Here is a 17,381-nt window from a genome sequence, read left to right as displayed (position 1 = left end):
TGAACTCAAGTTAGACATTGGGTATGTCTGAACTATCATCTGTACGGTATTGAAAGGTGTAGACATACGCTCCATGGGAAATGAGTTAATACCGTAATACGTATTTCATACTACGTATGCATGAGCCGACCAATAAGAGTGGCAAAAAGCTTGATCTCAACTTTTATGACGTGCGAGACTCTTGAGGAAAAGAGTTTCTCAATTTTTTAGTCCCCTCATGACTCTTACTTATTCTCAAGATTTCTATTTAGTGTTTGCTATCTTAGGATGTTGCCAATGGTCATGAGTTGATTCGATCTAATGGGACATTTCTAGAAAAGTAAGCTAAATTGAAATAAAGAGTTTGAATGGAAGAGGAAGATCGAATTTGGAGAATCACATTGTAGTTTTTGTATTCACCGGTTAACCAATTTTGACTGTCTTTGTGATAATCATAATTGTGAATACAATATATATATCATTGTTTAAAAGAGATCAAGAGAGATATAAATGTGATCAATCGATCTAAGGTGCTACATACTAAATCTACTCGGAGTGTGATGCCCATTATGAGCTACTATATATTCCTAACAGATGTATGGTAATGAGCTCTCAAAGTATGCTGATCACACGGATTATTCACCAGTATGAATGTTGAAGAGATGTAAAGAGAATTCTGTTCAGCCCACCATGTGCGAGTGGGAGATGATGGTTTTTAATGTTGGGCTTAAGGCCCGTCCGCCCATGTTGGGCCTAAAAGCCCGGCCCATAGGAATAGGGCCCATGGATGAAGGGGTACGTTCCTTTGTTGGAGGGAACGTATAAAAGGAGAAAGAGAGAGGGAGGAACACACCCTTTGGCATAATAACACACGTACGTTCCTCTCCCTCTCTCCCTCCAAAAAGAAGAAAACGCTTAAGGCGATGCTGTCTTCCCTTCAAGGCCAATCGACATCATCGGATCGAACGGGATCAGAATTTCTTCCTCGATTTTCAGCATTGGTGTCTAATCTGTGGCTAACAAGGTACGCTCGAATCCGTGGTGTGCTTTACGATCGGTGATACGTGATTTTCCCGGGCTTCGTCTTCCGCATTGCTTTAGGGGTTCGATTTAGTGTCGAATCCGGTTTTCGGGAATCCGTTATTCCCAACACAAGGAAAACTAAAACTTTTGCATGAGAAACACTCGCCCCGATGTTAGAATGCCATTTACTTGCAAAATCGCACGTGTGTAGCGAAGTTAACTAATCTCATTCTCTTCCGGCATCATGCCTGACCTTATCCTTTGGATCAAGTGAACCGAGTAGAGGCACGTGCACGCTCCACCGTAAGCTGGTTTCTCTTTTAAACTCTCCCTTTCCACTTCGTCTTCCTTCCACACACCGCCACGGAAAACAAAGAGAAGCTCCACGTTGCAACGTTCCCATGGCTCGCTTACGGCCACCTCATGCCCTTCCTCGAGGTCGCCACCTTCTTAGCTCGAAAGGGCCATCGCGTCTCCTTCATCTTCACCCCGAAAAACCTCTAGAAGCTCCCCGGAAACCTCCCTCTCTCCATAACCCTTGTCGAGGTTCCCTTGCCCCGCGTCCATGGCCTCCCCGACTCAGCTAAGTCGACCTCCGAGTTGCCGCATAACATGATGCCTTACCTTAAGAAGGCATACAACATGCTTAAGCTAGCTGTCGCCGAGTTTCTTGCGAGCTCGGATGTCGATTGGGTGATCCAAGACTTCATATCTTTCTGGTTACTTTAAAAGGCAAGATGATTGGGTGTTATATCGGCGTTCTTCAGCATATACAATGCTAACTCCCTCGCCTTCGCCAGCCTGCCATCTTTTCTGATCGACGGTCAGGCCAGGGCCAAGACGGTGAAGGACTTGATAGTCGTCCCTGAGTGGGTTACTTACCCCACCAAAGTCGCATACAGGCATCATGAGATGATTAATGAAGAGGATTTCGTGGACTTTGACACTGACATGTCCATTTTGAAAAGGTCAGGTAGGTTGATACAGGGTCGCGATATCGTGGCCGTGAGGGCCTGCAGCGAGTTTGAGGCCGAGCCGTTGAGTCCACTCAAGAAGCTATACACGAGTCCTGTGGTTCCGTTGGGGCTTTTGCCACCCCAGAATAAAAGATGCCACGAAGGAGATGGAAGATGGAGCGAGCTAAAGCAATGATTGGATGATAGGGAAGAGAAGTCGGTGTTCTATGTCGCTCTCGGCACCGAGGTGGCTCTCAGTCAAGAGTCCATGCACGAGTTGGCGCGTGGGATTGAAAAGTCAAGTTTGCCCTACGAAGGGTGGTAGGCCGAAAGGCCGGCTGGGGTAGTATCCCTTCCAAGATCGAAAGCCGAGTGTTGGGTCAAGGATATGTAGAATGTGATCCTTTATTTTCAGACCCACATTTTCTTTTACATGCAGTTTTTCCACACTTCACACCTTTCTGTAACAACCATCTATTTGATAATCGTTTTAATGGGAGATGATATATAAAAGAAACAATCGTTCATTTTTTAAGAGTAATCATGGGGTCTAATGCAAACTCTCACTTTGCAATACCCCATCAGTATGTGAAGGGTTTGGGTTAATAGAGTATGCCTGTAATTTCGTTGAATCTCTGTGAATTTCTAATAAACGCAATACAAACAATGGCTAGAGGTCCTTTACCAAAAAAAACAATGGCTGGAGGTTTGTTTTACTTTGATCTTGTTTTTCCATAATTGATTGTTATGTCTAACATTTGGTATCAAAGCAATTTTAGTGCCTCTACCTTGTTTTTGTCAATTGTTGGTGTATTTTTTCAGGCCTTTTGAATATGAACAGTAATTCGGCCATATTGGGGTCAAGAGGAAAATCGTTGATTCCTGGCAAATTCTGGCCACCCACCGCTTCACTTCGGCCGGTGCAGTCGCACTGCCATGAGGAAGAGTAACCATGAGTTATTTCGGTATATCGGTATTCGTTGGAGGCTAATTAGGCAGCAAAAATTACAGTGGTTAAGGGTTTGCGTTAAGGGAATTTTGTTTGATTTGGGCCAATTTTTTGGCCGTTTTTGCCAAAACTTGGACCTATTTAGTCGTGCTAGCATGGTCTTCAAAATCCATTATTAATTTCGGTGTTAGATGAGTTGCTGGAGAAGAAATGGGCAGCAAAACCGTAGCGAAATCGTGCTAGCATGGTCTCAAAAACCCATTATTAATTTCCAAGGATTTTGTTTCCTTTCACAAGTTGCATCGCTTCGTCTTGTCCAAGTTGACTTTTTTTCCTTTCTAAGCCAACATTTCGGTTGTGAAAAAGTGAATGTGTACAGATGAATAGGTTTCATGGCAAGAGACTCCTCCGGCTCCACAAATTTCATGAAACAAGTATTTTATGAAGTTTTAATACTTATTACGAAAGTATAATTCAGTTCTAAAATTTTCAAATAGTACAATCAAATCATAAAATTTATCAAATTGATGCAATCGCGTTCTAGAACTTATCATCAAATCAAATCCTAAAACTTGATAATATTTTTCTATTTGACAAGTTGGATGGACTTAATTGAATGACTTAATTGCACAAAGTTGATAAATTTTAAAACTTGATTGCATTATTTGAAAATTTTAAGACTCGATTACACTTTAGTAACAACTTTTATAATTCCCGTACACTTATCCCAATTTTCATAAGTGAATACAAGTCTCAACAGCAATCTCTTCATCCATGAAATGACATATGGTTTCATTCATAGGGCAATGGTCTCAATCTCCAAAATTCATCCAAGTAAATTAAGTTGTGATGCAAATGTAGGAATTTGGAATAAAACACTCAATTAACCTCTTCAAAGTTCAAATGAATATGTAACACCTTAAATTGATATCATGAGGAAAATATATTTATAAGAATGTTGATTTAACATACAACAGGAAATACCATGGTACTCAGTGAGATCATTGCCAACCCTATTGAAAATTGGAAAAAGTCATTAAAAAAAAACTCCCAAACTTTGCCCTGAATGACACATTTATCATAACTTTTTTGTGACAAAAAAAATCTCAAATTTTTCCACCGTGACACATTTATCGAGAAAATTGTCCAAAAAATCTTAAACTTATCCAATTAAGTCATAAACTTTTAAATTTGCCAATTCAGTCCTAAACATTTTCACATCTTGCCAATTGAATTCATCCAACAAATTTTGGCGGGAAAATAATGATGTGCACGACGGTGGTGCCACGTGGACTGCCGGCGCTAACGTAGATAATTTTTAAAAATATTTTATTTTTTCTATTTTTTCCCTTTTTTTCTTTTTTTCTTATTTTATTTTATTTTTGGCTTTCTTCTTTGCCTTTTTCTGATGGCTGGCTAGCCATAGGGGACAACCAGCCACCGGCTACCATAAAAGGCAAAGAAGAAAGCCAAAAAGAAAAGAAATAAAAGAAAAAAAAAAAAAAAATTCAAAAATAAAAATTCAAAAAAAAAATATTAAATGTTATTAAAAATTGTCAATGTCGCACCAACGATCCTACATGGCACCAGCAGCCTCCACATCAGCATTTTCTGGCTAAAATTGGTCGATGGACTCGATTGATAAGAAGTGAAAAATTTAGAACTGAATTAGCAAAGTTAAAATATTTAAGATTGAATTAGCAAAAGTGTAATAGGTTTAAGACTTTTTAGATAATTTTCCCCACATTTATCTCAATTTTTTTTTTGTGACATAAAAAATTTAAAACTTTTACCTGTGTGACGCATTTACTCAAAAAAAAAAAAAATTAGGACATTAAAAGCCTAAACTTTTTTCTGTGACACCAAATTTTTGGGATAATTATGTCACACAAATAAAAATTTGGGGTTTTTTTTTTTTGTGTCACCAAAAAAGCTTGGGGTTTTAGGTGTAACAAAAAACGTGTTTGGGGTTTAAATGTGTTGTATGAGTACAAATGTGGAATTTTTTATGTCAAAAAAAAAAGTTTGGGGTAAATATGCCAAAGTTGACAAAATTTGGGGTTTTTATTGGCTTTTACCGTTAAAAATTTAAGCCATTAGATGAATATATTGTTCCATGTTTAAGCATTTAAAAACTACATGCATTGAATGTACCATTAGAAAAAAAAAGTATTGAAATTTCAATTGTGACTTTAGTTTTGAACTTTAATATCTCAAGTTCAAGATTAAGTTGATCCTTGAATTTTGTCTTTGGTGCATTGTTAATCAGGATGTATCAGCTTTTCATTCTACATCTTAATTGTGTGAAATTGTGAACTACAATATTCTTAACAGCCGATGATAATTAAGCAATGAATGCACTTAAGAAGTTTTATATACACGATCCCACAAATGTCTATCATTACTCATTAGATGAAAATGACTTCACATCCAATACTCAAGTTATCATAAAAGGCCGATCAGGCAAATGATGAACCCTTACTAATGAGAACCGTTAGTATGCAAAAGCAAGCACCATTTACTTGGGCCTTATCGTTCCTAATCGGCCCGTCATTTGTTAAGCGCAAATCACAAGCCCGTTTCGTGATTCCTGGTGCATTTTCCCATAGCAACTTCTTCACTACAAAGGTCAAAATTGGTCTTCCACTATCCTCCCTCTCCCTTTCTCTGTCCATAGCAAAATGAACACCACCCTTGGTGCGAAATGAGCACCACCGATGGTGATGACGGCGGTGACGGTGGCGATGACGGTGGCGGTGGCGGTGGTTGTGAAAGGCAACTTAGGCGGCTTAAGTGGAGGATGAGGAAGCCATAAGGCTGTCCACACTTTATCTTTAAAATGAAATTGGTAATTAAATAGATAGATGGTAAAGCGAATTTGAAAAGGAATCTTGATAGAAAATTCCTCCTTGGAGTACGAAACTCTATGCGATAGCCTCTAGCGATTATCATCTCAATATGCAATAGGCATTCTATATTCCAGATTAAATATTAGAAAGAACATGTATAACCTAATAAAAAAGAGAAATAAAGATATGTAAACAAGAATATGTTTTGATAATATCCACATCACTTTATAAATATATTCAGAGTAATAATTTATAGGCAAAAAAATGTTATTATATAGTCGGTATAAAATAATGAAGAATTTATGAAGAAATAAATGAGAAACGTTGTACAACCATTAAATTGCTGCTATATATGAATGGCAGACGAAACCGTGACGAAAATTGATGACAGTAGAAAGATGGTTACAATAATTATGGCTTTTAATAATTTAAAATTATTGAAATATCCTATGGGGGGCCATTGAGAAGGGATGATTGGGTGGGTCACGACGGACGCAGAGGGAAAGGCGTCGAGGGCGGACGCATGGCGTCGAATTTATGAGAAAATATTGGCTCTGTCGAATGTGCCAACACAATAAATAAGATGAGCCATAAGGATGGGACACGTGTCACAAGCGGGTCCAAATTTCACACTCTTTCTTCTCTTTCCTCTGCACGCTCAGTTGTTCGGCAATTCCAGCGGTGTCATTTGGCAACAGCGGACGATGGGTTTCGATGCAACTGCAGCAACTAAGGGCGCGCGTAATGACAAAATTTCTATTTCTCGATTTCTTGTTTCTGCTTCGCCGAACAGTTTGGAAACAAAATCCGTTTAACGCACTGATTTGATTTATTTCTAAAAACAAATTTCATTCCGTAAATGAAATTGAAGAAATCAGAAGCTAAAATTTTTAACTTTTCGCTTTAAAATAGAAATCATAAGCTGAAATCAAACCATATAAAAGAACATTGCGCTTTCTTGCTAACTTAATTCACTCATAACCACAACTTCACAAATTATTGCTAATTTTCTTATTCTTATTTTGCTCGTGTTTTTTTTTTTTTTTCATTTTTTTGATAACTTTCTTTTAGGATGAAAGACAATCGAATGGGTCCCCAACTTTCAAAAACGACCAAAGTTCTTAAATGCTTACTTAAAAACAATGGGGCTCTTTCCTCCTAGAAAGGGTGCGCGCATGGCCATTTGAAAAAAAAGTTTTTACGTAATAGATGAATAAAAAACGTGCCTAGAAATTTAACCTTGTTTCTTTACGGATTCAAAATTCTTGCAAAATCAAAATAATTAGATTGTTACACAATCTTGAATTTTAATTCGAAGACAAGAGATTAAAGAGAATCTCTCTTTTGTTATGCAAGGGCCATTAAAGGTTCATTGAGCAAAAATAAAGAAATTAGGAATGAGCAACTGGATTGATTCAATTCGAGAATCAAAATAAACCGACATTCCCCCGATTAGTTCCTAACCATAAACATTACTTCAAGGTAGAATTCTCATATATTCCTTTACACCATCAATTTTATTTTGTTGATAATCTTGTATAATACTAGTGTTTGATAAAATGATAGGGCTGTATAGGCGCCATTGATGGCATCCATATTTATGCTTCCGTAATACTTGTCTGAACCTGCGCAAGATAAACTTGCAAACGATACATTGACCGATGAGAGAAACCAAATAAATACGCTTAGGAAAAGCATTGCCAATAAAATGGTAAGGGATAATAATATACCAGAAATTCCATGAAATTGTATTTTCAACTTTTATAATGTATTAGTATTATTTTGACTATTATTTTGCATTTGAGGATTTCCTATGTTGTTTTAGTATTATTTCGACTATTATTTTGTATTAGAGGATTTTCTATGTTGATATCTAATCAATTTCTATTCATAGAAATAGAAATTTTATTCTCGTTATCAAACGGTTTGCTTTCGAAATAGAAATTTTGAATCGTTATCAAACGGGTTTTTTTTTCGTAAACTTGTTCGGGAATAGAAATTGAAAAACTAATTTTTTTGTCAGAAATCAATTTCTGTTTCAGAAATTTTGTCATGTGCAACCTAAGAGTTCGGAAGACGGCAGCGGGCTAGCACTAGGGCGTGTGACAACTGCAGGTCCACCGCGGCCATAGTGTTCTATAAGGCCTATGCGGCTTTCCTCTGCCGGCCCTACAACATCGGCGTCCATGGCGCCAACAAGCTCGCCTCCCGCCACAAGCGCGCGTGGATGTGCGAGGCATGCAAGTGCACGCCGGTAGCCTTCGCGTGCAGGGTCGACGCCGCCGCCCTGTGCGCCGCGTGCAACGTGGACGTGCACTTGCCAACCCCCTCGCCGGCCGCCGCGTGCGGGTCCCTTTAAAGCCCTTCTTCCATGCGGCCGCTGGGCCCGTTGCGACGAGCTCCGTCCCTGACTTCCTCAACGACGAGTGCTGCGGCCCCACGAAGACCGCGAAAGGGGTCGAAGGGGAAGCCGGAGATGTGTGCTGGAATGAAGAGAGAGAGAAGAAAGAGTCTGAAATTTGGGCCAGTTGGACACGTGTCGTACCCTTATGGCCCTTCCTATTGAATGTTCCTTTTTTGGTAAAGAACTGAATTGAATTTGCACGTTAGAAGCAACCAATATTTTCTCAGAATTTATGAGAGCTACTGTAGTGGTACACCGTCGGTGGCATGCATCATGCATTGGGGCCAAACATTGGAACATACGATCCTCTGTAAGGTTCAATCATGCCCACATAAGTACTCGGCTCCATCGAAACGGGTCCGGTCATCTTGGGGAGTTGTCATAGGACGGGCCCCACTTTCTCCAAGCGGCACGTGCTTCTTTATTTCGGCTTGGTAAATTAGGTGGGAGAGTGAAAAGCTGTCCGGATCATTTAAGGTGTAGAGCGACTTTATTAGATCAACTAAATTAATTTTTCCAAAGTTCATCAGATTCACCTCAAATTCCACTAAAGATCTATTTAGTAATCATTCTATTTATGAAAATAATTTCTACTCAAAAATATATTTTTACTCTGTTTCTAGGATAAGTTTTTGAGTATTTGAAAGTCTTTAGTAACTATATAAAATTTTTATTTCCGGAATAAAAATGTATTTGGTACGATCTTCAAATTTTTTGTAACCTATAATTTTTTTAATTTTAAAATAATCTTATTATATTTTCTCCTCTTTTTTTCTTTTTCTTTTTTTCCTCCTTCTCCTTTTCTTCTTCCTCTAGCTGATTTTTGACCAAACGAGAATCGATTACCTCGCTAGCCTCGAGGAAGCCCAGCCACCACATTGCAGAGAGGGAATAAGAAAAAGAAAATTACTCGATTCTTGAATTGTTTCTAAGAATAAAGAAGCATTTTTTTTTTTTAATTTCTTGATTCGGTTTCAAATTTATTCCAAATGACAAAAAAATTAGCTGACATTAACAAATAGATTTCTGTTTCTTTTTGTTCAGAATAACAAAAGAATAGAAATAGTCACTTCTTGGCCGATTATCATATAGGGCCAAATTTTTTTTTTTTTTTTAAATTATACAAATTTACGCACTATATAATATTAGTTCTATCCACCATTCATTCGCAAAATCCAATTACTTAGGAATGACAAACTCTAAATTCACTCTACTTGACTTAAATAGTTTATCTCAACAGAAATATAACCCTCAATTTATACTAATGACATTTCCTCCTCAACTGGAAAGTAAAGTACCTAAATCTTTTCAGCTGGTCATAATTTGTTTCTCGATAGTTTATCTCGTGTGATATTTGTTTTGGTACATCAAAACTTTAACAGAATAAGAAGTAACATCTCTCCCGTGAATCATATAAGTCAATGCACATGAAGAGAAGATACGAAGTCCCAAAGATAATAATTAGCTAACTTGGCTGCAGCCACCTCTACTTTTGACTTTACTAATATTGCATAACTCACATATCGTTTTTAACTCAACTCATTTCTTGCCTTAAAAAAAAAAAATCAGTTATTGACATGTAGGATTATGTATATAGTTTTTTTTTCCCATGAAACAAACATCGAAAAATCCAGAAATTTTTTTTCTTGAAAAACCTTTTCCACAAAACGAATGGAGTCTTTAGTCTCGTGTAATAAGTTATAGGCATCTAAATGCAAGTTAATTTATGCTGATATTAATTAGAATTTTAAAGCACCATACGTAGTTCCTGTATATATATGAAGAGAAAGCTCATTCTCCATTGCATTGGAGTTCACTCGCTAGTCACATCACCACCACACCCGTCAAATGAAAAAGTAGTGTTCATAGCCACTGCCATGGAAAACGAAGAGAAGAAGCTTCACATAGCGATGTTCCCATGGCTTGCTTACGGCCACCTCATGCCATTCCTCGATGTCGCCACCTTCTTAGCTCAAAAGGGTCATCGCGTCTCCTTCATCTCCACCCCAAAAACCTCCAAAAGCTCCCCACAGACCTCCCTCCCTCAATAACCCTCGTTGAGCTTCCCTTGCCTCGTGTCCATGGCCTCCCGGACTCGGCTGAGTCGACGGCCGAGCTGCCGACCAACAAGGTCCCGTACCTCAAAAAGGCCTACGATATGCTCGAGCCAGCTGTTGACGAGTTTCTTCAACGCTCTGGCGTGGACTGGATAATCCACGACTTTGCGTCGCACTGGTTGCCCCAAGTTGCGAGCCGACTGGGTGTGAACTCGGCATTCTTTAGTGTATTCAGTGCTTCTTCTCTTTCCTCGGACCACCTTCCGTCTTGATCGATGGCCCGAGCCGAAGGCCGGAGGACTTTACCGTCATTCCCGAGTGGATAGATTACCCGTCCAAGGTCAGGTTCAGGCTCCACGAGATAGTCACTCACCAGGATTGCATGGACACCGGAGCTTCAGATTTTCAGAGGTTTGAAGAGTCGATTCGGGGTTCCAAGTCCGTGGCCGTGAGGAGCTGTAGCGAGTTCGAGGCCGATCCGCTGAGGCTACTCCAGAAGCTTTACGGAAAACCTGTGGTCCCTGTGGGCTTATTGCCGCCCCGCCACAAATGCGGCAGGGGAGACGAGAGATGGGTCGAGCTGAAAAGATGGCTTGACGATAAGAAAGAGAAGTCAGTCTTCTATGTCGGGCTTGGCACCGAGGTTAACATCAGCCGGGAGATGATGCCGGAGCTTGCGGCAGGGATCGAGAAGTCGGGTTTGCCGTTCGTTTGGGTGGTGGGTCAGAGGCCCGGCCCGGAGATTATACCTCCCGGCTTCGAAAGTCGGGTCTCGGGCCGAGGTTATTTGTGGATGGGTTGGGCACCTCAGGCCGAAATTCTCGCTCACGCAGCAGTTGGAGGGTTCGTGACCCACTGCGGTTGGAGCTCCGCCATCGAGGCGCTCGGGCGAGGCCGGCCGCTGATTCTGTTTTCTGGGGCGAATTCCGACCAAGGGTTGATGGCGAGGCTGCTCGAAGAGAGAGGGGTCGGGTTTGAGGTGCTGAGGGACGAGCTCAACGGGTCGTTCTCGAGCGACTCGGTGGCTGAGACGATCAGGCGGGTCATGGTCGAGCCGGAGGGAGAGGAGGTGAGGGCAAAGGCATGGACCATGAGGGACATATTTGGCAATTTCGAGCTGCAAAACGAGTATCTCGAGAAGCTCCCTCCTCAGATCATGTTAGCTTAGCTGGTAGCACATGGGATGGAGCCATGTTCGTTCCCCGCGTATGGAAAAGACAAGAAAATCGTGTGGTTTGAAATTAAATAAACGACTTCGTACAATAAGCAGATATTTCACTATGGTTATCCGTTTGTACATACATCCTATAAAGTTTTATGTATTTCCCTCCAGTTGGTTAGCGCTAAAAAAATTATAAGATAAATCGTGGAATAGCCCCTCACACAGGCCAAAATACTAGTTTTTAGTAAAAACTAAGGAATTGATTGAGTAACAATTTTTTTTTTTTGATGACCGGGAACTGCCATATAGCCGGCATCCGGCGACGTAAACTGGGGTCGACCCGCGAGGACCCACCTCCCACAAACTGTAGTTTAGTCGCACAAGCAAACGCAGAAATTTGAACTCGCTCCCTTCCAGTAGAGGGATTGAGCACAAACCACGTAACCACCAATGAGGTGGATAACAATTTTTAACTTACTTTGAGAATAATAATCTATTTTAGATCACAAAAAAATCAAATAACAAATAATTACAAATTAATATGGAGCACACTCATTTAAAAATTTGTGGCTCATAACTAACTGTTTTTCTCTTATATTAGCAAAGCTCTAGAAACTAAAATACGAAAAGCAAGAAATTACTTCTGCCATGAAAAGTAATATAACTTGCTATCAAGAAAATAGCAAAAACCTAAAAGCAAGAAATTCAATTTTAGTGTTACCAACTCCCTTGCACTCTTAGCATATTATGGATCAATCGCTATGTATAAACTTGGGGATGAGTAAAGCTAAAAGGGATTGGCTAGCTTAATTTGTGCTACCATAAGAATAAAATTATTTGTTATTTGATTTTTTTGTGATGCAAAACAGATTATTATTTTCATAATAGATAAAAAAAATTGTTACCCAATCACTTTTTAAGCTAAAACTTGATCATTCTTTCTTGCCAAGATGATAAGGGATCGATTATGCCCTGATTTTAATGAAAAATCAAATGCGCGGTTTCCTCAAACTTGGCCAGGCAGTGAAATGGGGCAGTTAAGTTTTCTCTCTGTTCAGGTGGGTAGGGCAGAAAGCTTGCTCCGGTATAATCTCTTTTGGGTCCAGAAGTCTGAGTGTCGATCAGCGGGTTCTTGGCGCGTCGTCGCGTTGGAGGTTGGTTGTAGAGGCACTCAGGGAGGGCCAGGCGCCGATCTTGTTTACTATGGGAGCTTAGACCAACGGCTGATGGTGAGACTGATGGATGAGATGCGGGTCAAATAAGAGGTGCTAACGGATGAATGAGAGGGGCCACTCACTAGTGACTCGGTAGCCGGGACGATTAGGGGGTCAGTGGAGCCAGAGGGAGAGGAGCCGAAGACGAGTGCATGGGCCGTGAGGGAGATACTTGGCAACATGAAGTTGCAATTCGAGTATGTGGATGAGCACACTCGGGCACTTGAAAGGGGCAGAGCCTTGAGTCATTGAACTCGTGGTCCTAGAATGGGGCCAAACTCATTTGAGACGCCATCTTCAATTATTATTGCCATTAAGGGGCAACACCGGTCCATTAATTAGATATGGGCCATGTATGACAAAAACGAACTAACCTAATCATGCATTGAAGAACAGGATTCAAGTATGAATTAGAATCGTGTGCGTAAAACATGACGTAAAATAAATCTGATCCCCACCCATTATTCAAGTTTGCATGCAATAGAAACCCGCGGAGATTCAATGGCTATTATGGGCGTATTTACTAACCCAATCCCATCATGTACAGATGGAATATTTTCCAAATAAAAGGTTTGACTTAGACCTTGTTAGGTCCTCAACTACCTTCCATCGAAGCGATTTCTAAATGGATAGTTGTTATTGAAAAGGCACAAATGTGGAAACCGTCCGACCCAAATATCTAAAGGCCAGGGCATTCTCAAACTACTTGTGTTAGTACATCAATCGATTTTCCAAAGGAGGTGAGTTCTTATTTTTGAGACATTCAAGTTATCACAAAGTGAGCCCTTTCTTACGGTCACTCAAGACTTAAACTCTGTTCGTTTACAAAAATTATACATTTATGGAAATTATTTTTTGGGAAATCATTTTTCAGAAAAATAACAATATTTTCTAATATTCGGTTAAAACTTGAAAATGAACTAGGAAAATATTTTTCTCCACTCGATATGAAAAATTTGATTTGATTTTCGTCCGTGCATTCATTTAGATAATTTTATTTATTTATTTAAAAAAAAATTAAAATTTTAACTTTCTTAACTTATTATTTTTTTCTTTTTATATTTTTTTTATTTTCTTTACCTCCTTCTTCTTCGCCGATCGCTAGCCCCTTCGATCAATTGCCAACCATGGTGACACTTGGTGATCAGCCAAAGGTGAGCTTGAGTACTCAAGCCTCACCAGAGGCTCACGCTTGCTAATTTGGCAAGCAACCAGCTCAAGCTAGCCTATGGTTGGTTGCCGACCGTCATAGTGTTCGGCAACTAGTTGAAACAAAAGGGGAAAAAAAAAAAAAGAAAGAAAGAAAGAAGAGGGAGCCAGTAGAGGTGTGAGACAAAGAGAGAGTGAGTGTGGAAAATGTTTTCCACTTAAAAATGTTTTCCCTACTTGGAAAGCGGAAAATGTTTTTCCTATCTTATAAATCTTTTTTTCGTTAATAGAAAATATTTTTCCCGATCAATTCATTTTCTGTGAAATGAATATTGAAAAATCTAGAAAATATTTTTCTAGAAGTAGTTTTCGGCTAAATAAATGGGAGCCTAAGACTTTTGCTTTCTTCTTTTGCGTATAACAAACATTCGATCTCGTGTTACAATGCTATTTACTTGCAAAATCGCACGTGTGTAGCGAAGGAGACTAATCTCATTCACTCCCGGCACGTGCACCGAGTAGAGGCACGTGCGCGCTCCACCGCAAGCTGGTTTCTGTTAAAGCATATAAGCCAAAGTCGAAAACAAGTACTGGGGATCAAGAGCCGAGCTTGAATGGAAACAAGGAAGATGAAGTAAAGAAGTTCAAATTAAAGTCAAAGATAGATACTGATGTACGGGAGTTAAGTTCTGGTGCAAACAGGGAAGTAAGACAAGGCAGACTGCTGGCTTGGGAAGTGCAGTAACAAATGCTGGTGCTAATGATTCGATCAAGGATGGAAACGATAAACTCAACTCTACTTGCGAGGATAAAGAAAAGAAGAACAAAGAAAGCATGAGTTACATCAACAACACGTGCTCATTGAATAATAGATATTCAGTTTTAAGTCAAAACTGAATATTTTCCATGTTCTGTTATTTTCCCTCCTTCTGTTTTCATTTCTGTTAAAACAGTTGTACAAGCTTTGTTTCTCGCATATAAATACGGAATGTACAAAGAACGAATACAAGAAGAACTTTATAAAAGTTTACTCTCTCGCTCTCTCTTTTTCAGAAGAGCAAGAGAACCTAATACAGAAGCTCAAGATCATTTCCTTTTGAGTCTTCATCTTTGTCAAGCTTGTTTCTTCATCTTCTCTCGTTTCTCCTTCCCGTTCGTGTATTCTTCACATAAAGCATATAAGCCAAAGTCGAAAATCAACTTGACTGCAAAATCAAGACCTTCCAATGTGATGGTGGAGGTGAATTTGTTAGTCACAAGTTTCAGACACATTTACATAGCCATGGCATTAAACAACAAGTGTCCTGTCCTCATACACCAGAACAGAATGGTGTTTCTGAAAGAAAGCATCGCCATGTTGTTGAGTTAGGTCTAGCTATGCTCTATCATGCTGAAGTTCCTTTAAAATATTGGGTTGATGCTTTCCTAACAGCCATTTATATCATCAATATGCTTCCTACACCAAAGCTACAGATGCAATCACCATATAGTAGACTCTATCAGAAAGAACCGAGCTATGATCATCTCAGAGTCTTCGGCTGTGCTTGTTTTCCTTGTCTCAGACCCTATGCTCAACACAAGCTAGATCCACGGTCTCTTACCTGTATATTCATTGGGTATAGCGAACGTCACAAAGGATACAGATGTCTTGTTCCTACTACTGGTCGAATATACATCAGTAGGCATGTTATCTTTGATGAAAGGTTCTTTCCTTTCACTAAGACCCGTGTGACAGAGAACACATCCTATACAACACTATATCGACTATGGACAGAAGAGGTAAAGTTTATGGATCCAGTAGGCCGAAATGATATCTCTTCATCGACACAAGATTCTATACAACAACTGCATAATAATGGCATCAATCATTCTACTTCATCCTATTTGCCTCCTGAAGAACAGGACAACCTTACTTCCCTTACAACAACACAGGCTGAAGTTCCTACTCATCAGGATCATTGCTGTTCACAAGATCAGGAAATATCTAGCACTATAACTCATCCCGCAGCTGTTCACTTCGGTGGAAACAATAGCAACCATGCTCCTACTACTTCTACTTCACACGGTACACCTACATCTCACCATATGCAGACTCGGTCAAAATCTGGAATTATCAAAACTAATCCTAAATATGCTTGTCTTGCTGAATACAAAGTCCCTGCTGAACCTAGATCAGTTAAGTCAGCTTTAGCTAATCAAGGATGGTACACAGCTATGAAAGAAGAGATGGATGCTTTACATCAGAATCATACTTGGATTTTAATTCCTCGAACAACTGACATGAATGTGATAGGCTGCAAATGGGTGTTTAAAACCAAATTGGCATCTGATGGAAGTCTTGATAGGTTAAAAGCTCGTCTTGTAGCTAAAGGATTTCACCAAGAAGAAGGTGTAGATTTTACTGAAACTTTCAGCCCAGTTGTCAAACATGCTACAATTCGGTTAGTTCTATCTGTAGCCATGATGAATCAATGGCCTATTCATCAACTTGATGTCAAGAACGCATTCCTACATGGCACATTGATCAAACAGTTTACATGGAGCAGCCCCTTGGTTTCATACAAATCACAAACACCTAATCATGTGTGCCTTCTCAAGAAATCTCTTTATGGTCTTCGACAAGCTCCTCGTGCATGGTTTGATAAGTTTAGTACCTTCTTACTTGAAAATGGTTTTGTCTCGCAGCTCCACCGATCCCTCTCTCGTTTATTCTTCGTAATGGACAAGACACCATTTCTCTTCTGCGTATGTGGATGATATTGTCTTAACTGGGAGCTCACCCTCATTACTTTCGACTTTAATTCATTCTCTAAGCCTTCAGTTTCACATGAAAGATCTAGGATATCTTCACTACTTCCTTGGCATTGAAGCTAAACGCAACTCTACTGATCTGTTTCTCTGTCAAACCAAATATGCAATCGATCTTCTTACTCGAGCTCAAATGATTGATTGTAAACCAATCTCTACTCCACTATCTCAGAGACCATATATCCTACAATCTGATTCTATTCCCTTATCTAATCCTCTTGAATATCGAAGTCTTGTTGGTGGTCTTCAATATCTAACATTGACTCGTCCTGATATTGCCTATGCTACAAACATGTTATGCCAGAAAATGCAGCAACCAACTATTGCAGACTTTAATAATCTAAAGAGGGTTCTGCGTTATGTTAAAGGAACTATCAGCTGTGGTATTTTTCTCCACTCTCGAAGTTCCAAACAACTCTATGGTTTTTCGATGCGACTGGGCTGGTTGCACAGAGACTAGAAGATCCACAACTGGCTTCTGTACATTTCTCGGCTCTAATCTCATTTCTTGGACAGCAAAGAAACAGCCTATTGTAAGTCGATCTTCTACTGAAGCAGAATATCGTGCCCTTGCCTCTCGCACCGCCGAGCCGACATGGGCCAGCTTTGTTCTTCGTGATATTGGTCTGTCACTTTCTTCACCAACTTGTTTCTTCTGTGATAATCGGGCTATTGCTCTTACCGCTAATCCCATTTTACATGCCCGCACCAAACACATCGAAGTTGACTTTCATTTTGTACGAGAGAAGGTTGCTTCTGGCTCTCTCAATGTGTGTTATATTCCAAGCACTCACCAGCTTGCTGATATTTTCACAAAACCTATCTCACGGT

General features: G+C 39.8%; 2 protein-coding genes across 2 annotated transcripts; both read left to right on the top strand.

The window, feature by feature from the left end:
* Positions 1–1,614: 1,614 nt before the first annotated feature.
* On the top strand, positions 1,615–2,154 carry LOC120291629 (UDP-glycosyltransferase 91A1-like). Its single transcript, XM_039309291.1, has 2 exons — positions 1,615–1,721; positions 1,770–2,154. Exons 1-2 carry the CDS (start codon positions 1,615–1,617, stop codon positions 2,152–2,154), a joined length of 492 nt encoding a protein of 163 aa, XP_039165225.1.
* A 7,924-nt stretch (positions 2,155–10,078) lies between these two features.
* LOC104439014 (UDP-glycosyltransferase 91C1) lies at positions 10,079–11,385 on the top strand. The gene is made up of 2 exons (XM_039309290.1): positions 10,079–10,405; positions 10,453–11,385. The coding sequence occupies exons 1-2, from the start codon at positions 10,079–10,081 to the stop codon at positions 11,383–11,385; spliced, it is 1,260 nt and encodes a 419-aa protein (XP_039165224.1).
* Positions 11,386–17,381: the final 5,996 nt, after the last annotated feature.

The sequence above is a fragment of the Eucalyptus grandis genome, chromosome 3, assembly GCF_016545825.1.
Source record: "Eucalyptus grandis isolate ANBG69807.140 chromosome 3, ASM1654582v1, whole genome shotgun sequence".
Taxonomy (NCBI): Eukaryota; Viridiplantae; Streptophyta; class Magnoliopsida; order Myrtales; family Myrtaceae; genus Eucalyptus; species Eucalyptus grandis.
Note: the sequence above shows the minus strand (reverse complement) of the source record. Positions and strands in the feature narration are given on the sequence as shown.

Excerpts from the sequence above, each read along its gene's own strand:
- LOC120291629 (XM_039309291.1), top strand. The coding sequence starts at position 1,615 with ATGATGCCTTACCTTAAGAAGGCATACAACATGCTTAAGCTAGCTGTC. Across the intron at positions 1,722-1,769 it reads CAAGACTTCATATCTTTCTG|CATATACAATGCTAACTCCC; the intron begins GTTACTTTAAAA and ends GGCGTTCTTCAG.
- LOC104439014 (XM_039309290.1), top strand. The coding sequence starts at position 10,079 with ATGGCTTGCTTACGGCCACCTCATGCCATTCCTCGATGTCGCCACCTT. Across the intron at positions 10,406-10,452 it reads CGTCGCACTGGTTGCCCCAA|TGCTTCTTCTCTTTCCTCGG; the intron begins GTTGCGAGCCGA and ends TAGTGTATTCAG.